At 36.5% G+C, this 27,140-nt stretch overlaps 1 protein-coding gene across 14 annotated transcripts in view; it reads right to left on the bottom strand.

The window, feature by feature from the left end:
* CPEB3 (cytoplasmic polyadenylation element binding protein 3) overlaps window positions 1-27,140 on the bottom strand; it is a 114,389-nt gene that overhangs the window by 21,634 nt on the left and 65,615 nt on the right. For 10 of the 14 annotated variants that reach the window (XM_015866938.2, XM_015866936.2, XM_015866945.2 and 7 more), the window contains 4 exons: window positions 21,945-22,001; window positions 11,690-11,713; window positions 7,252-7,419; window positions 5,490-5,579 (listed from right to left, as the gene is read on the bottom strand). In XM_015866938.2, the coding sequence (XP_015722424.1) occupies window positions 5,490-5,579; window positions 7,252-7,419; window positions 11,690-11,713; window positions 21,945-22,001 (339 nt within the window). The remainder of the gene's footprint in view (window positions 1-5,489; window positions 5,580-7,251; window positions 7,420-11,689; window positions 11,714-21,944; window positions 22,002-27,140) is intronic. The other 4 variants (XM_032445424.1, XM_015866939.2, XM_032445425.1 and 1 more) reach the window with 1 other exon arrangement.

Raw genomic sequence — 27,140 nt, 5'->3', positions numbered from 1 at the left:
AATGTGAGAAAGGGAAATGCTGCCTTTGGAGCTGTTTCAGGAGAGAACAGATGTTTAACAAGCATAAAACCATGACACACACTTCAGCATTGGCAGTTTGTCATTAAAACTCTTTCCTAACGTGACTTGTTGGTGAGTGACCTTCATTTACTCTGCACTCTTTCTGGTATTTTCCATAACCTGATTCCTACAATTCATGGAGGTGACACAGAAAGTGATTACAGTTGCACACTGAATATTTAGTATGGACACTTCAGTACTGTCACAGTCCTCCGCAAGCAGCACGCATCTGTATTTCTTTCTATGAGCTTGGAGGAGAAAACTATGCAGGAAGTAGCACTTTTTAGTATATCATTGGGCCTTTTGAGTTTGTTTAATAAAAGTAACATGAAAAAAATGGAGCATTCAGGGTGACTAAGGGAAAAAAATTAATCTCAATTCTGCCATTTCCTCTCAGGGGAATTTCAGACCCCTCCACTCTCTCCTGCATTTTTCTTTCCACGCAATTTTTTCCACAGTGAGATATTGTGTGCATTGATTTCCCTGGTAGAGTCCATCCTGGTGGTTTCGGGTTGGAGAACAGAGCTATTTGACTACTACTGCAACCAGAACCTGCCGCTGGGCAATCAGCAATGAAGAAATTCACATGAGAGATTTAGCTAGATACTGCAACCAGGCCGTCATTCCAATAGAATCAGTGGCATTTTCTTTCCTAGATGGACTGTGAAGTGACACCAGGAACCCATTTTTCAGTCTGCTCAGGAATCTTTTAGCCATTATCCAATGTAAAATTTCAGTTTAGCTACATAAACTTACTTAGTATAACTAAATTTTAGCTAACTACCCATTTAATTTTAAAATATATGATCCGTAAGAGAATTCACAATCAGAACTCATATTTTCTTCCCCATACCAATACTTTGTAGTCACGACAAATAGTGCAAATGCATTCCAGCCCTCCTGAGCGAACCACGTGATGTGTGAGCGGCTCAGGTTGATGGAAACAGTATAATATACTTAGACGCTAGATTGCTATACCTCGATTTCTTGCTCTATAACATCTTTCCTCTTAAAAGGAAAGAAACAGAAAAGTTGCAGTACAACTTTTTCCCTTGTAAAATGCCATAAGTGTTTCAGAAAGTGCTAGAAAAATCAGAATTATTATAAAGAAAAATAGTTCAGTAAAAGCTTTTTTTTTTTCCCCTAAAGAATTTGTTTTAAAGCTAGCAATGTGTTAAAACAACTAAAAGGAGGTTGTTTTTGAAACAGTTGACACCATCTGCTTAATAAAAGAAGCAAGAAAAAAAATTGCCTGCAGTTAGCATAAGCATTGCTTAACTCAGCGTACCAGCAAATAAATTGGAAAGCCTCCATATTTCAATCACATACAAAACCTGGATTTTGCCAGAGTGAAATAAACCATCATGGAAATGTGCAACTACATTTGATAACTTACTTACGTGCATATTGAATTATTTCTCAACATCTCAAAGGTACTCAGAAAATACTTCATCACAAGCCACATTCAGTTCCCAAAACTCTGTGCTTAAAGCCAAGTAAACACATTATGAACTGGGCATCTGCTTACCAAGACCAACACATGGCATTTGTAAATTTTGCCAGTTCTGTTATTAACGCATCCAAACAGATGCCAAAGGAAATAATCCAAAGACCTTTCAGGCAGCAGTAATGAATTGGCCTTATTCAGAAGCAAAGCATTAAATTTACCTCATAGATGACACCAACATAAAAACACGGTGCTAAGCTTTACAATGCAAAGGAGAGATAAAAAGAAATGTTGAGCAATAATTCAGATCCTCACAACTAGAAATAGCAACTTCTCTTGCTCAAGTGCAATAACCTATGCTTTCAGTGACAAAACAGCTGGGTACCACCACTGCTCTCTTGGCAATCAGAATACCAAACTCACTGGTGCTTCCTGTAAGGGCTGCCACATAATTTTGGTTTTGCTGTGGTAATAACCAAAATTTAACCACTGATCAAGCCAGAGCTCTTTCTCAAACACATGCTCAGTGTTGTCATGTCAGCTAAGACTCAGTATGGGTAACAAAGACCTAGAGTACCTGCAAAAACAGGAAAACCTGCATGACATAGTAAACAGCGTGCCATAGTAGTACAATACAGGCACATCCTTGTTGACCTCCCAGGTCCAAAATCAGATTGTAATAAGCCTTGTGTAACTCACCATGCTGGAGACTGCAGTTCAGTGCACGTCACATAAAACTGGTCTATGTCTGCCAGGTCTAGCACTTTATTGGTGTGTTTAAGCAAAGAATGGCTGTCCAGGGCCAGTGGCATCACCATTCTCAGGGTACCAAGATCCAGGAAAACATTCTTTGTTCAAGCTCAGCACTGTGGGAATGTTTCTGGACCTCAGTTAGCCCTGAAAGCAGCTTATGTGACACTGCACCTAAGCTAATCAACCACACCAGCTAATAAATTCGCTAATATGGCTTGCCAGATCAAGACTGACTGCATATCTATGGTCTGACTTACCCACCAAACTAACCAAATAAAGCACCAGATAAAGGGAGGAGGGGGAAAAGTCATTAGGCTGTAATTTTATTTTAATCTTTCAGATTTCATGCCTGATAAGCTTAGTCATGGCTAATAGCTCCTGCGGCCTTTTTTTCACCAGTCCTGAGGATATCAAGACTGTCCTGCTAACATAAAGCAAATATATGGAATTAATCTACCACATCACTGTTGTACACATTTCACAAATTCATTCAGTTATGAATGAGGCACAGCATTTTTCTTGAACAATTAACATAGATGCTGAAAGTCTATCTTAGTATGTTCAGAACTGTAAGGGGTGACATCACCTGCATGTAGCTATGAAGGCAGAAATCCCTGATGAAACTGCCCCAGTGACTCAGCTGACTATGCCAACACAATGGAATGATTCTATCTGCTCCAAGCCTGTAATTGAATGCTTATCAAAGCAAACAAAAAACAACTTTTGTTCTAAGTCTAGACACAGTCCTTTGGCCTGACCTACAGAAATAACGGGGTAATAAAAAAGTCTATCCATCAAAAGGCCACTAAAGTCCATCTGGAGGCGACAGCCTATTTCCAGAAAGAGCAGGGTTCAATAGTACTGCCAGTCAGGCATGTTCAGGTAGGTGGCAGAAGCCTCAGAGATCAGTCTTATTAATGTGTGAACAAAGATCAGCCTCCACATCATCCCACTGCATTCCCACAGGCCAGTGTTGCTGCTCTCCTTTGAGGCTGTTAGCACAAAGCAGACACCCTCTGTCTGTCTTTTTTGTTATTTTTATTTTGGACAGATTTTCCACCTGAAATAATCACACTGAAACTGTCAGAAATTCTACAGGATAGTAATGTGACGTGGAAGAAAAGATGTAGAAAAAACAGGAGAAAGCACGTGACATCACGAGTATTTGGCAGCTGAATGTCACTGAATGTTGTGCAAAAGCATAACTTCAAGTGTCTCTTTTCATTTCATTGCATGTTTTTTAAATAAGAGCCAGATAACAAACAGCCTAAATTAAAACAAGTTAAAACAAACAAACACTGTATTTTAAATTCTAAAGAAGCTTCTATAGAAAAACAGAAACAGAGGCATTTTATTGTGGAGCTTCTTCCAGTGATTCCATAATAACCTTGCAATAGGAGTATTCTTTATCTTTAAAATAGATGCAGAAGATTTGAAAATAAATACAACATACATTCAAACTTGGCCTTCTGACTGCTGGTCTTTTATGCAGATGCCACCAATATCGAATCACAGTAAGTCATGTACATCTGACCAACCAAGCTTAGTAAGAATCTTAAGAGAATCTCAAAGACAGGAATCCAGGATGCATAATGCTGCAGTCCTGATTGATAACTAAGAAGTTAGTTATAAATAAACCTGGAACAGTTGGGATTGACTGTTGTTTAGCACTTTCAGACAGACATTCAGGGCAACTGGCAGGGGCTTTGAAAGCTGTTTCCTATATTAGAATCATGACAGAAATAGAAGCAAGCCCACATTCCCTTGTCTTCTGCTAAAATAGATCTTACTCAAACACATTTCCACAGGTTTGTTGAGGCATAACTAGTCCACTGTCAGATACAGAACAAACTCAACAATAATTGGAAGTCCCACGTTGACCTGCCTTATATAGTTACTGAATTAATGAGAACTAAAACTACAGCAGAGAGGACCAAGAGATACTAAGGACAAGGAGAAACTTGTTTTATTACTGTTCTTCAAACTTCTCAGTGAAAGTGGTTTTTTTGGGGGGTTTTTTTTTTTGTGTTTTTTTTTTTTTTAAAGGTATATTTTACTAACTGTCCTTAAGAATGCGTGCTTTATTTATGTATTTATCAATTCAGGAACAGATGTTGCATAACAACTCCTGACAGCAAGGCTGAGTTGTGAGAATGGTACAGGAAAGACAGAGCATGTATGTTTTGTTGTTGTTCTATTTCAAAACAAGTGCCCCAAATGCTGTTTACAGAACAGACATTTGTCACAGAGCTGCCTGTCTCCAGCACTCAAGCTTCCATGGAAACTGTTTGTTACCTGTCTGTTACAATCAAAAATATACCTATGAAAATGTTGCAGGATTAGCTAAGTTCAGTGACTCAGTAACCTGCTCTTCTGCCAAAATAATCAGTGACTTAATGAGCAATTAAGAATTTTGAAATCCAGTGACAGCAGAAAATCTTACTCTGTATAGATCAGAAATTTGTGCCTAATTTTATGCTACAGTTTTAGACCATACATGAACTCCCAGCATAGTCTGAGCATAGACTATATGGTATAAAATAAAGTCACAGTAGAGGATACAGTGCAGTCAGAACAAGTGAGTTTAACCAAGCAACTCTCCCAGCCAGTTTTCCCATAAACCCCAATAAGTCGACATAGTATTTTGCTGATGGGTGTGAAATAGCCCCACCTGCTTAAGACTAAGTCACTCTGAAACAAATCAATTCTGGCCTAGCAGCTCTGTGATCATGGTGTTGACACCTGTTCAAGCTGAAGACTCCATCTCTTAGCAGAATTCATTGCTGTAGCTCAGCAGCAGCAAACTCTGCTGCAAACGTTTTGTTTCTGAGCAGGATCACAGCTTCCTGGGTCAGCACACACACAAAGTAGGTTCACGCACCTCTGCAAAATGCTGTACACACAGTTCACCAACTACTTCTGTCCATGAGAAATCCTATAGTATTAGTCTTATTGTTTCAACAACATGCAAACCACAACAGAATCAGGAATAGGAAATTTCAAAACCTTTCCTTCTAAACTAAGCCTAGTATAAATTAAACACTGAATTAAGGACTCCAGGCTTGCTAAAGTACAAGTATCCCATTGTGATAACTGCTGGAAATGCACATGTTGTAAGAGCAAATTCATCGCTGATAATCAAATCCTTTCTTTTTAATAGATTACCATATTGTAGACACCATTTCCTTTTGCCAGAACAGCCTGCATAAATATATTTTAAGCTAATTACCTTTAGGTGGAAAGTATGACTTGCTTTCAGCTTTGTGAGGCCAGTCCACCACAAGAGGTCCAAACCTACGAAAGCTGGCAGTGATCTCATCTACAAAAAACAAATGAGGCACCTTAGAGAAAGTCTGAAGTTTGACAGTGGTAAGGTAAGCATTTCAATTTTAAAAGTCTATTTTCTGTACCTATCAGGAACAACAAAAACCACAATGTTGTGCACTGATAACACCTAAATGTTCTTTCAGTTCTGCAGTATATGTGGCTGCTTAAAAAAGGAACTTTGCATTCCACTAGTACAAGTCTGCATTTAATCCTGCTGCAAACACGATCTATCAAAAGTGAATATGCTTCAGCTGTGGTCTATGTCTAATTATAGCCACAATGCTGGGTCAGATGCAGCCACATGGGGACTGATGGAGATGCTACGTGTCTGCATGGCCACTCCTTGTAGCATGATCTAGAAAGCAGGCTGCAGGGACTTCACCTCCACAGTCCCCTTGGAAAATCTGCCCTGAATCACCACGTTTTGTTTAAGTATCAGTTTAAAAACACCATAGAGCAAACTACTGAAACTGTCCCTGAACTATCCTATAGAACAATTTCATTTAAAAAAATTTCTTTTTTCCCCTCAAACTTGTTAAGGTTTCTAAAATATTTATGCACACCTTTTCAATGATTTATGCATTTTAAAGAAAGTAGTAATTTAGAGTTATAAGTAATGCAGTGCTAAATAGATCAGAGCAACAACTCATCAGACAGAAAGCTTGAAGAAAAAAAGCAGTGGTTTTCCAAATTTTTGGTTGCTTTTTGAGATGCATCCAGTTACTGATCCCCATGAGCTGCATGTTAAATTCTTCAAGCAACAAGAGCCACAAAACACAGTACACACAAATCAGGAGCTGAAGGAAGATGATGTTACTAGAGTCAATCTCTGATGTGTGAGGGTAATAGCTCCCAAGCAGCCATGTTGCTTACTTCCTCATAGGACAGGCTGGGCACGTATTTCAGCTCTTTAAGTGTCCCAGCAGAGGTCACACCAGGTGTACCTGCTGGCCTGCTGCTGCTTGCATTCGGGGACTCAGATGATCCAGCAGATGATGAGATTCAACGACTCCTCCCTTTAAAGCATCCTTAAATATCCTGTGTATGCCAACTGAAGCTACATAGTGATGGATTCCTGCTACAGTATGAAAAATACACCCCAAATTGTAATGTTTTGATTTGAGTCAGAATGCGTTTGTTGCATGCACATAGAGCTAATATGGGCTGAGGAAAAAAAACTGATCATCCCTACTAAGCTGGTTACTGTTCCAACCATATTAAACGCTCTACTTTTGTGAATAGAACACTACTAATATGCTGGAAAGGAACCCAATTTATTTTGATAAGTACTACGTTAATGAAGTCCATAAATCAACCTCGTCTATTCAAAGGGAAATTCTGCAGAGGATTGACAGTACCCACTGTTTTTCCTTTTTCCAGCTCTCCTATTTTACATGCGTGGGAACACATGCTGCTAGTGCAGATTAAAAGACCTACTACGCAGGCACTTCTGTCTTCATCTCCTCTAATCTGCAGTACAAAAGAACATCATGGAAATTCTCAGGTGTTGGGCAAAGTGAGGAGGATGTCTTAAATAATGACGCAAGTGCTACAAGTGATATACCTGGAAAAATACATTTGTTTCCATGATAAAAATGTCTTTTTCTAAGTAACTACGTGATAGCCAATTCCCATATCTCACCAGTGTAGCTTATTCACAGTACCTTCATCAATGTCAGGAGGAAGACCTCCAACAAACACCTTTCTAGAATAGCGTTCCACTCTTTCACCATTCTGACAGCGTGTTGGAGAGCTGAGACCCGACGATAAAGACTGATCACCGTGACTGTCGTCTAGGAAGCCATCTTCAAAAGGAAAGAGTGAAGACCGACCTGTAACAGATTTTGTAGTATCTATAGTTAAAGCTATTTCCCGGACAATTAATTATTTCAGTAAAAACTTGCAATTTCTTTTTCTGAAACACTGTTTTGCTTTTAAGATAATTTCTGTTAAGTAGGCTAGGTAAACGAACATTTATTCAGATGAGGTTCATTGGTATCACTTCTAATTTTTCAAATCTGTAACTGTATTACTCTTAGAAGACAAACTTGGTTTACTTTAAAGCAGAAACTCTTGTGAATGGCTAAGGAAATGGAAACCAACAAGTTGTCTGCAGAAACTGTCATAGCTATAGAAAGCACCTCTGAACACTTCAAACTAATCCTTACTGATTTAAAAAAAAACTTTGATAGCAGATCTCAAAGAAATGATTTTAAAATGCAGATCACTCAAGCCATGGCACTGCGGGGCAGGATGGCCTCCTTCAGAATGCTTTACAGTATCCTAACCTCAAGGGCTGCATTGGTTCCTCGAGTGAGTGAAGGCACACAGCAAAATAAACACAGAAAAGCTCTGAGTAGTGGATATTAAGTGCGTAGGCAAAGTAAACAGCTTAGCTAACAAGATAAAAATCTTTAAAAGGCTTATTAAATAAAACACAGACACTTGCACTCAAAAAAAAAGTTGTTAGCTATGACTGTGAAATTGTTACTCAGTGTTAAAACACTTTCAGTAAATGAATGAACAGAAAACAACATAAATGACTGCTATTCAGTTATTTGATGATAAGTAAATTATTGTCATCACCTGATCCAAATAACTTGTTGCTATTATTACTGAAGTATACACACCTTATCTTAAGAACAGAATTATTAACCCAGAATGTAGAAGATTATATTCAGAATACATAAAAGCTGTACATAAGCAGCACAGCAGAACACGGTAGCTTTAGAATTTAATTTCCTATACTTGAGTTAGAAAAATAAATCCTGTAAAATGGAAAGATGCACAAATAGGAACCTCATCTCAACTCTGACTACTGGGACTACTTGTACCCTCATATCATGTAGGATTGCTCCCAGGGACAGAATTAAAAGTAGTTGATACAAGCAGTTTATATAGAGGGGTTAACTATGAATATAAATAGCAGGAAAAATAATTAAATTACAAGATAATTGATCACTTGAAATTGACTTCCAGCAAGACCCAAAGAAGCTATGTTTGGGGGGGTTAATAGCACAGGAAAGTAAAGGGAGAAAAGACAGAGGCAAGGAGGAAAACAAAGACATGCAGACTGACACTTGTCAGAAAAAATGCATATACTGAAATGTCAGTAATAGTCTTGAACAGTAAAGGCTACATTACAAAAAGAAGCAGCACATCTACAAATAGGGAATGAGATAAACAACCAACAGGAAAGATGTTCTGACTGACACAAAGCACAGGCTTCATTTTTTATGTAGGAAGTACACGTTGAAAGCAGAATGTTGGCAAAGAACACAAATGCAAAAATCCACAGAGCTAAAAATCCTACTGTGCTTTCAAGCACCAATATAGAAACAGGGCAAATGCCACAATCAGAGAAGGATTTAGAGATGCTGCTCTTAAAGTCTAGCACAGCTGGCTGTCAGAAATGGCAGCTTTAAAGCATAAGCCAGAAAGGACTTGATAAATATTCTGGTAATGCATGGAGAGGTCAGGCTCGTATATGAATACATGCATTTTAGCAGAAGAGAGAGTACATCAATGAGAATAATAATAGGTACAGGGAATAAAAATGTGTAAGAATATCAAATTATTTACAGACTAAGTAATATTTTATTTCCTCCCACAAACATACTTTCTGAAAAAAAGATGGAAGCTTACACATAAAATGAATTAATATTTAGTTCAACTGAAATGCAGGTCCTCTGAGGAGGCTGAATGAGACCTGATTTCTGATGGAAATCCAACAAAATATATAGTGGCTTAAAAAGCAAGATGCCCCCTCTGATGGTGAGATGCTTGACAGTTCACAGACACTATACTCATCTTAAGCGAATACAAGAGATGATGATCTAAAGCTTTATAGTGAAGTATACAGTTAAATGTATGAAGTAAATGTTTAATATAACAAAAGGCAGAGAGAAAATGGAGTAGGGAACAATTGTTCACTGTCTCTTCCAAGTGAGTGGAAACAAAGTATGTTATACACAATCAGTATGTGGCAAGACTCAAAGAAAGCCAAACTATGGAATCCCATACCACAGACTTGTTAGGATGCTACAAAGTTCACATCATTTCTGAAAGGGGGAACAAGCAAGAAGAGCAGAAAAAAAAAACCATGTTGGAGCATTAGAGTAGAAAGCTGATAGGTTACACCAACCCCCAATATATTTCTGACAACACTCTTCCCACTGAAAATGCTTAGTCACAGTGACAGAATGAAAGACTAATTAAAAGACTCCAGTGTAATAAACATGAAATGAGTCCCTGCACAGACTTGCCTCTGAGTCCTCTGCATATTATTACTGCAATGCAAATGGTAAAAACAATAAATATGAGAACATTTGATAAACAACACATCTTTTTTAAGCAGACAACTGTAGAATTGCATGGACCTTCAGGTTAAAAAAGCTCAAAACAACATTATGCCATTCAATATACTGAAAAAGCAGGGATATCACAGAGGTTAATATTGTATGAGTAGGGCACGTCACAAAGTCCCTAACACTGATGACAAGAGACGCGCACACTCACACCTACTAGTTACCATAGAAAAAACAAATTCACATAAGTGACAATTATTATGGAGGGAAGCATGCATTTTAGTTGAGTAAAACAATCCTGAAAGTCCAGCACATCCAGAACCGAACCTGTTTGCCTTGTTTTGTCATCACCACAATTTTTACAAAGAAGCCTACACTGAATTTTACAGCCCACCATGTATGTATCAGGATTACAATTGCCACATCACTTATATGTTGCTTCTACAAGTCAACACAAGTTACTGGAAGTTCAAAGCACCCAGATGATTCCACCTCCCTTCCTACTTTGCTGCCATTTAATCAATATAGAGACACTCAGCACCATCCTATGCTCACATGCATACAGAGCGTAAGGTATTTTATGTTTCAGGTACCACGAGAGCACCAAAGAGGAGTATCAACGTGTTTTAGACATCTGTTAACAATGGACTGATCTCTAGAAGTAGGGAAGAATAACAAGGTAAGTTTGTGGGGAAAAATCTAAGTTTTAAAAACACAATTCTGTTTAACTTACCTATAAATTAAAAGCTAAACACCACAAGCTTTGAATCAAATCAGCTCAAATTTTATGTTAGAAAGAGTATCAGTACAGCCTACCACTTTAACCCACACGTAAGTGCAATCTGCAAGGTACTTAGAGGCTATCGGGTAGCTTGTATGACTAGGTTTTTCTCCAAATTTGATGCAAATTCTACACAATGAAAAAGAGAAGGCCTTCCAAGCAATGTCACACACAGCTACCACAGAACATACAGAAAAAATGAGATAAAATGAAATGTAATGCCAAAGCACCTCAAATAGGTGGCACTGTCCAATTCTAACTGTTAAATGTCACAATCTTCACCATTATTTCCTCAGTTAAAGAGTCAGTGTCAACTACAACACAGTACATTAGAAAAATAAGGTACATTAGTATCTTTCTTGGTAACCAGCACGTTTGCTCTTGTCCACATTTTTTAATCTCTCAGAATAAACTTAAACACAGCACTGTACAACATCTGTATAATGCTTTCAGCCCGTTTTGTACTTTTGTAAGAGCTGCTTAAATGATGAAATACAGATAAAACATTCTCAAATGTTCATTTTTTTTCTTCTCTTGATTATCAATATTCACCGCTGAGGACAGTTACTAGTACTGGTATTCACAGTGTTCTACATCGGGTATTCTGATGCAGTTCTTAACTGCAATCTTCATCAAAGAAAAAGAAGTATGCCTGAGGAAATTCAGTAAGTTTGCTAAGCATTAAAATTCTACAAAAAACATCTGAAAACAGTCTTCATTTTTGGAACACCGCACATTTAAATTCATAAATATGTGTCATGAAAAAGAATCTTAACATTTACCCATTTTCCAGTTCAGTAGTAACAGCAATATATCGAGTTACCTGCTCAAATCATCACTGCTTTATGTTGATATTAAAAGGGAGATGTTTCGCAAACAAAGAATACAAAATTGATTTATAAGAAGCAATTGATCAACCAAATACTGTTAAAACTGGTAACATTATCTTATCATAAGAGAACTAAATATATCTCCCACCATTCAGCAAACAAAACATTTAGTAAATACTTTTACCTCTTCTCCGCCCATAGCTCCTGGCTGCATGTAAACACAGAAGAAAATTGTCGGTACAGCTGTCATTAGATTTAGCTCCAAAAGCAAAGAAAATGTAGCTTCTAAGTCTTCTTTTCCCCTCCCAACACAAAGAAGGAAAAGGCATTGAAAAGTGTGCAAAGTGAAATTCAAGCAACCCAAGACAAGAGAAAAAGTTTGAAGATGACACAGCCAGGGAAGAAAAAAAAAGAAAAACAAAAACCCCCATACCTGCTGTGCAAGTTTCCTACACGTCAAGATTAATAAAAACAAAAAAATCAGGCATACAAAACTTACAGTACTACAGGTGATTAATTTAGGATTATGTTTTTAAGGAGTAACAAATGTTATCAACAGTAATCTTAACTAAAATAATTCATTTAGCATTTAATTAATTAGCATGTGGACAATGTTTCCCAATTATGTTTCAAGTTAAATAATTAGCCATCTGCAAATAATAAAATCCTACCCAAACCATACGAACTCAGTAGCCAGAATGTTCAGAGTAATAGAAACAGATTGGCGAAACATCTTCATAAGAATCAAAATTAATACAGCATTTCAATGAGATATGCATCAATGCATATGCATCATTTGAAATTTTACATTACCAGAAAATAACCTGGAAAACAGCGCCTTCCATATACAGAATTCAATGTAACAAAATATATATATGGTCTTCAAAGGAAACCAAATGTGAAGGCTAGGGATAACACAAGAGTTTTTCAACAGCAAGCGAGCTTAGATAATAGGTAGAAGAGTTGTTCTGTCTCTTTTCAGTGCAATACTGCCTGCCCTCCTCTTCTTTCCTTCCTCCTCTTGCTTCCACATTTCACACAGCATCTTCAGGTCGTGCCCTACATGTCCAAGCTTTAGGTGCGACTCTCTCAAGACCCCCTTAACCCACTTCATATATTGCAAGCATCACCTACCTTCCTGTTCTTCCTGTACGCTTATTTCCATCCACAAATGCGTGTCCTGAGATGTCCAACCATACTTTGGTATGGTAGCTTTCCCTACCTCCTCCATGGCTGCCCCTCTGCTGAGCAAGCACATAACTGTCACCCTGGCAGCCCAGGGTCCTGCCAGTAAAATCCTGCACATGCAGTTCCTTCCTCAAGCCCTAAATAAATGCAGCCTTGGCAAACACACAACTGTGTCATCTCTCCTCCCTATCCCAGCAGTCAGGCAACAAAAAAGCAATTACCTGATGGTTTCCTTAGAGGAATTACATAAGAAGAATAATTCAAGGCCTCTAATAAAGAATTGTTTCAAAATTACTTTTTCCAAAAAAAGCCAAGAGTTACTCAGCAAGACACCTAAGGGATGTCAATGTACCCTTTCATTTTTCATTTACACAGGATGAAAAATATGGATGTGTAATTGCAGATAATTTAAAAATATCCATTTTGGTTATAACTAAGTTCAGAGCACAACAGAATTAACAGAAGTAATGATTCATGGGGTAAATTTTGTAGCACCTCTGGTTTGAGTAATTATTTATTATTTAGAAAAATAAAGAAGTTAAGACATTTAGGAACCAATAAGAAAACAACTGCACTATCACAGGCAATGAAATTATTAGTGTTATTTATCTAAAGTTAATTTCTCTCTCAGTTGGCTCCAAGAAAAGAGTAAAAATGATGGGGAGCTCCCAGCAGAAATGAAGCCTCTTCCTTCCTCTGCTTCTTATACCAAAAGCAAACATCTTCTTGCACAGAAAATCAGCTCGTTGAATGGTCCCAAAATTTAACACAGAAGTGTCTGTTTCCTAGATGCCTCATAGAACGTTACAGCACTAAATAATATAGGGCTACTCTAAGAAGTGCTGAACACATTTTACCACATGCACCAGATAACTGCAAGCAGGCCCAGGCCAGTTGTGCACCTCCCTTGCATGACCAATGGTGCTGGTCACCATTTCTCCCAACCTCTGCAAGTTGCAGAACCACCACATCCCAGGGTGCACCTATTCAAGCACAAAGGAATACCTGTTCTTGTGTGTTTTTTTTTTAAATTTCCTGATACTGTTAACCCATCTCCATCCCATCAGTTAAGTGCACTTTACAAACATGAAATTGTATATTAAAGAATGGAATTCTAAGCTTTTTACAAATGAGCAAAACAAACTCCCCGAACACCAATTAATGCAATGCAATTAAGTAAATAAAGTGCTGTCGGGAATCTGGAAGTCTGCAGCTAAGGATATCCACTGTTGCAACGAATTGGAATGAGGAAATTTTAACTGCACCTCAAGATGAAATGGATGAAAAAGACGTAGAAGGCTTGCATTTTGATAATGTTTATCTGCCAGTCAAGGGAGAGAAAATCCACTGTTGGCATAAGAATGCCTTAAAATGAGATGAAGAGGTACAAAACTCTAGAGATAACGTGGTTTATATGATGCATGACACACTGAAGCACATCCACAGAAAACAGCCCTGAAGGTCTAAGCAAAAAGCCCCTGGCTACAGTCCTGGGAGGGAAGTGGAACAAACATCTACAGTGCAGTAAGGCAAGGCAAGAGAAGAAAAGGAATAAGGATGAGGGAAGTTACCCTGTTAAAAGTTAATCTTGCTCATTTCACATTCACTCTGAAAACCAAGAACAACACAACCAAGCAACAGAACATTCTATATCACATACCAACAAGAAAACTACCTTCACTTTTCTGCTCACTTCTTATGCTGGGAATAAGTTTGGGTTTGTACTGTTATCTCGGAAAGTTCCAACACAAAAAAGGACATTGTGTAATTTCTGTGATAAAAGCAAACCATGTAAACAAACACCAGCATTGCATAAATGGTTTCTGAGAATTATTTTTAGTAAGGCAGGTGTTCTGCAATTCATCTGTGAGATGAAACCAAGTGAAAAAGCTACAGAAAATAAAGGATTGACTAAAACATTCTCATCAACTACTCATTTTCTAATGCATATTAAAACAACAAGAGAAATCATACAGCTCAGCTAGAATACCTGTGAGAGCTGACATGGAATGCTCTACTGGCCAAGATCATTGATCCACCCAGATGAACATTATGTTTTCTCCAGTGACTCTATAAAGAACGTATTTGACTAGTCACTGTATAGTTTTCTCTTGTTCCATTGGTATTTAAAATTTAAAATGTTAAGAGGCACACTCTTGCCTGCTTCTAATACCTTCTTAGAATTACTTTGTTTACCATTTCTCTGCTGTCTTTTTGAACCCATTGATATTATACCTACTTTACCTACTTCCCATAGTTTCTGTGGCAGGAAGCTCCAGAAAGGAACAACAGAAGCACTCCTTGACAGTTTTAAGTGGATCTATTAGAAGTTTTCCCAAGTGTTCCTCTAGTCCTGGCCTTGTAGAACAAGAACAGCAGTTCTACATTCCCCTTATCTGCCACCTTTGTGATTTTTGTCAGGTTCCATTACATTAACCCTCAACATTCTCATAATCAAACTGAAGTGTTTCAGTTTCTTGAGTCTCTAGGTAATTCAGTACTGTCACAGCAGAGACAGACCATAAGAAAGAATAATTTTAAGATGCAAAGAAAATTATAATCTAAGAGTTAGCAATTGAGTTAATGTGAAATAAGGAAGAAGCATAGTTAAGAAAAGCCAAATAAATAAAAATCTAAACTTTAGAAAGGAATAAAGAAAACAGGAACAGCAGGAAAACTGGTATTCACTATTAGGCTCATTAGCTTTCCCCAAGACTAGAGAGAAAGTTTCCAAAACCCAAAGTCACATGCTCCCGCGCTGGTTTAATTCATTCCCATGGATAAGAAAAGCCATAAGAATATTTTTACATGAAAAAAATACTCATGCTTTTGAGTTAATTGTGTACTATTCTAGTCTCAAATCACACCACCAGCTGATCTTGCTGTACTCTGATGAAGACGGTACTAGGCATTAGTCAGAGCACAATTCAGCTGTAAGTTACTAGAAAAAAAAAAAAAAAAAGGAATCAAAAGCACCTGGTGAAAATAGACATCAGTGATGACTGCGGAAATTGAGCCTAGAAATGTACACCATCTGAAGTGATTCAATTTAATGTTGAAGCAATGCTTCAGTACATGAAGGCAAAGCACTAACTTTTATTTCAAGATCCCTATTAACCAAGCCTTTTAAAGTTAATTGAAGTTAATTAGCAAAACCAAAACACTTTACTTGACCAATATCTATTATTTCCAGACAACATGAAATCATGAACTTAAAATGCTGGAGTGGATATTCAGTTACAAGTTAAATTTCTATGGCTTAAAAACTGATATTTAATAGTAACATGTTTATGTTACTATTACTACATCAAAAATTGTCCCTATAAAAACTCAAGTAGTTGTTCACCTATATCAAGCAGATTAAATGCTTTCAAGAACTTCGTTATAGACACATTAACAACTGGTGAGAAAGAGACTCCTTTCCAAATGCATCAAATCCTACTAAAAAACTGGTAACTTAAGTCTACAGGCAAGTTATTCCAGCAGACTCATAGCGTAGACAACCTTGCCAAATCAATTTGTCAGCTTGTCTTTTAACTCAGGTTCTAACAGCAACATAAAACTGACAAGCTGTGAAAGATCTTCACAGATATCAACAGAGGCTGACCACGTAATTCTGGATTCCATTGAAAAAACTACTTTAAGTCAATTTGTTTGCTATAATGTACATAACATTTATTTACATGTTTCTGATTTTTCAGATGTGCCCACCAACCTGTCTCAAATTACCTACATGAAAAAATCACCATTGCAATTCCAGCAAGACAAGCCAAAGTTTCCTTTGCTCACGTCACCCTGTTCTGTCAGTCCGCCCTGTTCTGTCTGAAGGTTATTGAATAAACAGTTGTTAACATGTGAAAAAAAAATCTCAGAATAAGAGGTAGGCAAGGTAGGTTCTATTTAAAAACTGGGCTTCTGTACAGATGGAAGGCTATGAAAGGCAGTCGCTAAAGGTGAAACGGGGTAACTTAATTCATAGCAATCAAAGCAATAATAACACAAATGTAGTTTAGAATTACTTCAACATTTTTACAAACTAAAATAGGAGTCAAGGTTGACAAGAACATCTTGCATATAAGGTGGCCAATGTTTAATAAGAACAGCATTAATTTAAAGAATATAAAATTCATTTCCTTGATTACGTTTCTGGAATTTAACTACATAAGCAGCAAGCTGACAAATGAACACTATCTGACAAAACTCAGCAAGCATGTACACAAAAGTAGGGAAAACTAAGAACTAAATTTGAGGGCAAACGATTCAACTTTGCTCACTGTATTAATTGTTGGCTTCCTTGCCATACATTTCTACTGATCTTTACATGCACTGAAATCTATTTGCTTACAAAGAAAGCTATATATATATATATATATATATATATATATATATATATATATATATATATATATATATNTAAGCTGCCATCCTCAAACAATTCTCATTTTGTCAAGGGTAGTATTTAAAATTCTTTTTACTTCTGCATGTTTCGTTGTTGAAGAGCCGAATGATATCAAGTTTGTTTAAGAAAACAGTTCTACTTTCTTTGGCAGAAAAAGATGTTCATAAAGAACAAGATCTCCATCTTCTACTCCTTTTAAGGAGGTCTTTGGAAGAAAAAAAATACAACGATAGTAATTAAGGTTTTGAAATTGAGAAGAACATTTTATTCGAGAGATAGTTCATAAGGTAGTTCTTAGTTTCCACTGATCGAGAGCTGGATGTACAGACTGGTGTTGTGATAATGTAGTGGTATGACAGTCCCTTCTGGTTCACTTCTTTCCAATGACAGACTGAAAATTACTCCTACAACAAATCTCTCTGTAAAGTATGCTAGCATACATATGCCATTGAATGCCACATTCAGAATAATACAGTCCATATGCAAGCTATATGCAGGTAAAGCATTTGGTACTAAATACTTGTTGCGGCAGAGAAAAACTACTATTTAAATAGCTTAGATCTTTCTTCTGCAGACACAGTTAGAAGGCAGGCATCCATGCAGTAGGAAAGACTTTCCTATTCTCATTTCTCAGTTTTCATTTTAAAAGTAGATATTAACAATAAAACTCACATTTCTAACAGCCAAGCTGGTGGAAACTTCCTTTATATTGCCTTCAATCTACCACACACAGTTCTGGACTGTAGTCCCATCTCTCCTAGCACCATATATAATGCTTATGAAAAAGCTTGGCAAACCTTGTACATGAAATGCTGCAAAAACAGATGGCACTCACCCAAAATAGAGAGGATCACACAGCTGAAATCTCACCAGTGTGAGGTTTAGATGCAGGAAAAGTAGTGAGAAAAAATAAGGTTGTACAGAGCTAGCAAGTGGAACTAAAAGGAAGAAAGGTAAAGAGATTTTGGTAGAGAGATTATGGTAAAGGGAGGACAGTTGGACTAGGTGATCTCATAGGTCCTTTCCAACCTTGTGATTCTATGATTCTATGATTTTCCTCTGTTACAAAGTTTTTTTGGCAATCCCTGATAAGCAATAGTGCTCTTAGTGATAGCCAAATCAGGTTCCAGAAAATGCAAGTTTATGTATAAAGCAACAGTCACACACTCTGGGACTCTTACAGCACTTCTGCCTTCGCTGTGTCACACTTTCCAACATTCATTTTCCACTCCCATTAAATCAATTCTGATCTCTTTGATTAATCAAGCTGTAAAACCAGACCAAATGTAGTTCTCTCAATGTCTTTTATTCCTTTCTAATATTCCTCATATGCTAATGAATCAGTAATTGATTGCAGCTTGATGTGGCAATTAGGGTTGAGGTCAGAGAATTCCAATAGATAGATATTAAATTATCAGAACACCTCTTAGAAAATAGCTTCATATTTTCTGAGAATATTATCACTACCAAAAAATTATATCCCTATCTCTAAACCTACTAAACTGTCATCTAAAGATTTTGCAAGAGAAAAAGAATTCAATAAGCTTTCTATTCAGAAGAGTTCATTTCAAGGTATATGTATGTCACTGGCAGAAGATTTAAATATACAGTGATATTTCATCAAGTTTGTTATGTCTAAACATGACATGTTTGAATGCATTACATCAGAACACACAAAAAGAAAAGCACAATAGCTCTTAAGGAGACAAGACAATTGTAAGAAGACTCTACAAGCATGAAAATAAATTGTTTTGCTTCCATTTTCTGTCATGGCTTGGAGATTTCCCCCTATAATTATTTTTCATCATAATAAATCCAAACCAACTATACATGCACCTAAAAAGGTGCCCTAAAACACCACCTTAGTCTATTTTAAAAATGATTTTATTAGGGACAACTAGAACTAAATGGCAGTAATGAAATGAAAACATAGTCAGATCATGAGCAAACAGTACCAGACCTCATAGATGATATATATTTAGATAACGAACATTGGTACCAGATGGAACATCTGAAGCTCAGCAGCACTGCGAAGTCACTGTGCATAGGAGCTTCAGGAAAAACAAAATCCCAGCACTTCAGAGGTGTGAATTTGTTTATTTATTTGAGGGAATGAGTGGGAAGGTGTCAGCTGTTTTTCCGTTGATGGGTTTTGTTTGTTTGTTTTTCAATTAGCTTTAGTCTAAATTCATTTTACAAAAGGTAGCTTTGTATCCCAGTAATACTGTTTCCTTAAATGACAACAAGGAGTAAAAGAAAGCACACCAGTCTCTTTTTCACCCTGTCTGCTTCTCTTCCCCTGAACTTTCTTGCTGGTTTTCCAGAGCTCACAAGAAGCTCTAGGGACAACACACCACCCAGCTGACAGGCAACTGTGTCCCCATGCTGACTGCTCAGTCCTAGTATAGCTCAATTCAAAAGGAGCATATGTTAATTCAAAAGAACACCCAACCCCAGTTTTCCCATTAGAGCAATGACTGTTGAAAGGTATGACTGAAAACAAGAATGAATACCAGCAAGATAAAGGGACAGAGCATACTTTTCAGTTCATTTTGGCCAAGCAGATTAATTTACATTCAATTCTTTGTACTGTAAACATAATTTTTAACTAGTATCGCATATATCTAATAAGCATTAAGGTCAGTTGTTGGTTTCTATAACTCCAGACATGTATTTATGCAAATAAGATCAGTAATTTCATTTATGCCCCATTTTCCCCTAGAAATTACACTATCAATTGTACTTAATAAAGTACCATAGATGAAAGTTCATGGAAGTTCTTCTACTGGCTGTCCAGATAAATAACAATGACATTACCAGAAAATTAACTAACAGATGTCACTTCTTGATTAAAGAGTTTCAGTTCAACAGTATAACTGCTTTGAAACAAATCATACATTAGTAAACAAAAACACTCTGTCTAAGTAGTAGTAATGTAACATATGCAAAGACAATCTGATTTGTAATCACAAGTTATGTGAGGACCTAGCATTTATACAAAGGGGAAAAGCTACTGTTTGTCTAATGCACCCAAATCTAAACATTTTCACCTCACTTTTCCTAAACAGTCTTTAGGATTACGCTCAGATCTGCCCAAATATTTGTACAGCACATTCCTCAATGTAAGTCTAGTTTTCATTACGAACATTAAGCACTTCTGCCCTTTACCCATGTACAACTTGTCTGCATACAAGCATAATGCCATTCATGTCAATATATTCATAATAATTATGTATTTACAAGAAATCTTTCTATCTCACTAATTTTATTATTTCAGAACAAGATGCCTCAAGATGACAATGTTTTTGCATGGGGATGAGTAACTTTGTGGCAATATGCTCTGTACTAAGCTATGACAACTGAGGGGCTGAGATTTTAAGGTCCTTTATGCAGCAAGTTGCACACTGACACAAACCAAACAGCCTCCTTCAACAATGACAGACAGTAGCATAACCAATAACTACGAACTGCTATAAAGGATGGGAAGAAGCTCAAGAGGCAATCACCCCCCAAAATACTTAATGCACTGCAGGGGAGAGGGGAGAAGTTTTGTGCCAGAGTTGGTATGGGCCAAAGTTGTCATCTTGCTTCAGAAAAATTGCGAACACACAGACATTAGAAGCATAACTTCTTTAAATCATAGTACAAGTTCCAAAATTTACTGGAATTAAATCAGTTTGAGACTTTTTTAATCCAGAACACAATCATTCCAGCAGAGGAAGGAAAATTTCTTCTTGGACTAACTTTTCTTAGCTCATTTCCCCATGGCAAAGATAATAGACCACATGGGGTTAAGAAGTTCTGACTTGCTTAGATTTAGCTGCACACAGAAGATTAAATCATAAACAGAAAATAATTTTTTAAGCTTATATTCCTCAAAATCTGATTTTACAACTAACCAAAGATTTAAGAACAAAAGTAAACAGGTTTCACAGAACAATTAACACAGCTTCTGCATTCTTAGTAAGGTCAAAAACAATGCTTTGTATGGCATTCTCCATTCCTGTTTTTCAAAAATCTCTATGAGAAATGCTTCTATGCATCACACAGCAAAAGCATTTGGTTCTGGTTTTCAAATAACAAGAACTCAAAATTCAGTCATGCCTCCCATCTTCACAATTAGTTTTACTACTACAACTGGCAACTGAAATGCCCACATTAGCAGAAATGCATTCTGAGACCACAATTCCTGTCAAACAACAACACTGGGATGTGTAGGACTTGCACCCACAGTTGGCCAGCTTTCCCCTTCAGTCATATTTTTAATTATAAGAAGCATTCCTCCCAGTTCATTACTTGATTTCCTATAGCATGTGCCTATGTCAAAATGAGGCATATATTCTAACCATCACTACAGAAACTCTGTAAAAACATCTCATCGTTAAAAGCGTAAAACTAAATAAGAATGGAATTGGCCATATGGATTCCAAAGCCTGGCACTAGAAGTCAAAATCTTAAAACACTTGTACCTTTTCTGTTACAGATTTTCCATTCTTCACATGTAACATTTTTTTTAATACATGTGAAGGCCAAAAATCTGCAGCTATCAATAACACCATATGATTTATACAGACAGTAAAAAACAAAACAAAACAAAAAAAAAAAGTAAAAAAAAAAGTTAGTAAATTAATCCTAATGCCTGTGACTAATGCAGCAAAAATACAAATTTCCATGTAGTTAAATGAATGTTTCTGTGGATATGTTCGTCGCAGATTTCCATATATGACAAAAATTTCCATTACAATCTGTTGCATTCAGATCACAGACATTTAGCTATCACAATTATTGTACACTATGAATATAAGAGAATATTTATCATAGCAATATTAGATTCTATGTATTAGGTACTTACTGTTAAGGGCCATAATATTATCCGTTCCTGGATGATGGAAATTTATTCCCATACGCCCTGTAATACAAATAGAAGCTATTCTTAATGTTTTTATTCCAAAACTGAATACAATTTATTAACATGAAAACTTGCTGAAGTCAGTGAACAGTCGGAGTATCCAGAGCCTCCACTGACTGCAGGTAACTCCTCAAGAACACACTTCTAGGATATTTAACACAGTAGTACCTCCAATGTTATGTTCTTAAAATACAGAAAAGTCACAGAACAGTGAGGTAAGTGTTTAACACACTCCTTTACTTTGTACTAGATAAGTATTATATTTCCTCTTTCAAAATAAGGTCCCAATGCTCAGCCTTCTACTTGCTACAGTTTATTGTAGGCTTCATATGGGAACAGAATTACATAAATACTCCTTACTTGCTAAAAACAAATCACAATTTTTCATACTACCTGTGACACCAGGAACAGATCACTGGCGGCTGGGAGTGCTTACACTGCAATCTGCTATTGCTCATTGTCTGAGATAAGATATTGTGTTGGACAAAGCTTTGTTCTGGAGGAGTTCAGAAACTCACCTGAACTTTGAAAGACTTTTTTGGCCTATGACATGGAGCCATGACATACAGCAGGCTCATCAAGAAATTCAGATGTACTCTGCTGGTAACAAGAGTCCCAGAAGATAGAGAGAGGCAAAATAGTACTAATTTAACAGTTTAAAGATTGGCTTAAAAAGATTTTTATTGACTATGGGAGCTCAGAATGGGAAACAATACAAATATTTATCTTGTTTTAGAGAAGAATTAGATCACAGAAATCTATTCTTACTGTCAACGAAAAAAACAACAAGCTAACTTGGTTAATGTTCAGTAGTACTAGAAACTAGGACTAATCTTAACAGAGCCAAAGTGTTAAAAACATACTCTGAGGAGACTTCGTAACAGGAATTATTACATTAACACCACCACCACAATTAGAAAAATATAACTGATTTAGTCACTGGTTGGGAAATGATTTGAAAGGTTATTACAGTCACATAGAAAAATATTTCTATTACAGACATAAGTTACCTACAAGCACAGTAATCCTTTTTATGTATACTGTGTACCTTTAGATTTGTGGTGGTACACATGTATGGGAGTTTAAGATCCTTTAGTTAAAAAGCAGCAGTACAAACCAGGAAGATCCTACTACTACAAGACCAAGCTCAAGCAAAATGCCTTGACAAAATAGAGCTAAGGCAGATCTTCTACAACCTTTTTAGCTCCTATCAGTATGTTAAAGCTTTCTATTTCAGGTCACAGAGATTGATGTATTGTAATTAATACTCTTTCTGAACTGATGTAACACAAAGTTTCAGTTCAATTCTGAAACTAGAGCCACAAGCAATTTAAGAAAGGCAAATCTTCACATTGTAATTTTCTCATTCTTTTACAAAATAAGTCCCCCACAACAAGATCATAGTGAAGGAAATGGCACCTGCAGAAAGGAGTGGGAGAATAGGGAAGCAAATAAAATTTCTATATTTTATTTTCCAGCTCCTTGAGCAAAGCTTCTTAAAGAGATCTTCATTAACTACTTCAGATTTTCTCATTACAGACCTAATCTTCTATAGTTCACAATATACGTTCACATGAATCTGTCATTGCAGAAACATTAAAGCTGCTGTTAGTTCAGTTAGCATAAGCCTGTTCTAAAATACTTCAGAAACCTTGCCAGAGTAATTCCTTTTGCTTAACAGCATATCAAATAATCATGAGGTTACAAGTATATTTTTATTATTACTATTAAGAGAAAAGGCATATGTAATAACGTACACTTTTAAATTAAGTCTTGTAATGGAATAAAGAAGACTGCTAAGAAATAAAAAGAGTAGAATTCAAATACATAATGCTTGGACAGGCTCTCAATCCTCCCTTGCTGAAGCAGAAATTCTGCTGTTTTCCCAGCTTCAGAAATAGGATCGTATCTGTGACATCTGGGTTTGGTTTTTTCTTCCCTCCAGGCAGTCACTGGACCAGGTGCTGCTTGCGTGACATTTTGTCACCTGCCCTTGGCCTGCTATTTTTAAACTGTTCTTGTCAGCTATCTTTTAAGAGGAGCAGAAAATACAGAGCAGCACAAGCAGAAGGGCATGTTCACATATTGAGCTAACTAGTAGTGGGGATAAGATTCTCTGCATCTTCAAAGGACCCCAGTGCAAATCAGCAGAGATGTATTAACAGAACACTGTCCAAACACACTTCTACTAAAACCATTCAAAATGGACTGGTAGTGCACCAGTTGTAAGAGAAACTGTAACTGATATATGGCTTTCCATATAGTAATTATAAATTCCTATATCAATGATATATTTCTAACATTTTTACTGTCTGAAGCAAAGAAGTCACATGCAGATTACAAAACTGCATAATTATCCAAAGAACGAGAGCACAAAAAAAGGTGCAACAAACGCAATGCAATAAGAAACATACTTTTAAAAACATTTGGGTTAAACATAGAAATTACTATCAGGAAGCTATTTTAGGAAAGCACATGTACACTATCCGGACTTACTAAGACTATATAAGCACGTATTTCCAGTTTTACTTCTCATATTAAGCACTTGGATAAAATTTATACTTTTCAAGAATTAAAGCAAAATAAGCAGAAATGCAGAGAAGACAGCACAGAAGTTAGGTACTCCAGCAGATCATTGAAGTCATAAATAAGAGCTCTTTCCACAGCAACAACCTTGCTACTTGTACTCAGTGTGCACCTGCCATTTTCAATTTGCTTGTCTTGGTTTCATAGCTATCTGCTTAATATATATTCAATTACATACTTTTATAACTGTACTTTATTACTGTAGTTAGATGTCAATAGCAATCACGCTTATATATAAGCCCCTCCAATTTAAAAATATTTATTTTTTAAAAAATACATTATTAATAATTGAATCCAGCTGCAGTAGAAGTACAGCAATTGCTGACTTCTTGTTCTTTTAACATTTCAGAGTATAATGGTTTTAACCATTCTTATATTGCAGACTAGTATTTTCTGCATGTCTCCTTATGTCAATAAATTCCTTAAATTCTTGCTCCTAGCAGCATTTGGAGAGACTGTTCTGGCTGCACTTCTTAAGTTCTCTGCTGCATGTCCAATATGCTTATTATGGCAGAGAGCCCAATTCCTTTCTCAGAGCACATCTCAACAATTTGCACTGTCTTTTCTGTATTATGCAGGAAACAAGCAGGTGCTGTCTTTGATAGACAAAATTACTTTATGTTAAACATTTAAATTCAATATTTATTATTTCAACGCATTAATGTTCAAAGGCATTTCAGAATTCTGTCTGTGCTTCCAGTCATTTCCAATGATCACTTTAAATTGGTGGAAATGCTTTCATTGAAGATAAATTTAATTTTAAGTGAGGAAATAAAGATCACGAGTACAACTGTTGCTTCCCAATTTATACAAATAGTTTCCTTTTATATGCACCAAACTAATTTCAATGCAGAAGTGACAAAGATGCATTTTGTTTGCCTTCATCTACCCAGACTTAAGTACTTGAGCTAGTAGTTTCAGATTCCTTAGTTCATTTGTTCTTCCACTACCCTACTATGTGCAATATCTTGATAATTGCTTGTGCAGGGGTTGAAATAATGTTGGGTCACCAAAATAATTTAGACCTAACTTAGTAAATCCTGAAACACTTCTGATATGTAAGTTCTTTGTTCTTTCTTGGAAAACATTGTTAGCAACTACAAATAGAAGAGACTGTCTCTACTCACAACTTCAATAGTATTTGTATTTTTTTTGTACGTTTTTGCATATAATGGCTTCCCTGCTGTTTAACTTCATCCCATTCTCTACATGAAAGCTTAATGATTTTGAAACAGTTCCAGAATCTTTCCAATCATTTGAAGAAGTAAAACTTTCACAAACATGTCATCCAATTTATTTTTTATTACCTAGATAGACCTGAATTACATTATCATTTTTGAGAAAGCACATTGCTCCAGAAGTAATAAATATTTATCTCAGGCATGGATTTTACCTCTATTACTTCCCCCTCCCTCCCCCCCCATCCAGAGCCAAGTTTACCTAGAGAGGTTTCCTTATTCTCAACTCTAAAATCTGCTACTCAATCTCACAAGCATGATCTTTACAATTGTGTAAATCTGACCTTCAATTTCATCATTATATTATTTTCCTGTGTCTGAAATTAACATCAGTGATCAAGAAGTTCCAGATCTGTTACTATTTCACTTCTTGAACTGCATTCATTTTCTCTTCCTATATTATTATATGTTATATTATTACATTCTTTTTCTATTCCTATATTACAGAAGAAGTAATGCTTACAGTTAGGTGTACATTGATTATGACTTCTTGCATTGTTACACCTCATGGCTTTTGCCAAGATCATCCACTTCCACAAAATCCAGCAGGTGGTATTTGGCATGAGATTTGGTACAAAATAATAAAGGCAGTCTGCTTTTAACTGGTCCTGAACTCACTGAGATCAAGAACTTCCCCTCAGTTCTTATGATCACTGTTGATATCAGTCACAAATTTTTACTACAGACTCCAGAGCAATGTCAAATGAACCTGTCAAAAGGACAAGGTCAGCTATAGTTCCTTAATAATAATACCTCTTCTACTGTTCTCTCTTCTATCATATGATTTGATTTCAAAGTTTGTGCTAAGATAAGGCAATACAAAACTGCAATAGTTATTTGGAAAGACAGATAGCAAGTAGGGTAGAGCAAAGTTTAGACACAGAAGTTCAAAAATCAAAGCAAGACCACTATTCCTCCTCAGACACCCGAATGTATATGGGTCAAAATAATTTGCAGCATGCACAAGCACAACCAGCTTAATCGTGAATCACAGAAGGCCAAGGAATGTGAAACATGTGCATGTGTATGTAAGAGTGTAAATCTGGGTAGACTTCAGACTATTCTCTCTCCTTCTCCACCCCAAACTTTAGGCATCTGACAACAATGCTACACTAACTCAATAAACATGACCAGTACAATTGAAAAAGTATTAACTATAAAAGCAAGGGTCTGTATAGAGAGTTACAAAGGGTAACTCCATGAAGAATTTTCAGGGGTTTAGTCATTGGCTTTGTCTTTGCCTTTTAAAATCTATTTACAATTTGTTCACATCTATATTTTAAACACCTACTTGAGAATCAGGTATCCTTTAAAC

This window comes from Coturnix japonica, chromosome 6, assembly GCF_001577835.2.
Source record: "Coturnix japonica isolate 7356 chromosome 6, Coturnix japonica 2.1, whole genome shotgun sequence".
Classification (NCBI taxonomy): Eukaryota; Metazoa; Chordata; class Aves; order Galliformes; family Phasianidae; genus Coturnix; species Coturnix japonica.
This window is presented reverse-complemented; position numbering and strand designations above follow the sequence as displayed.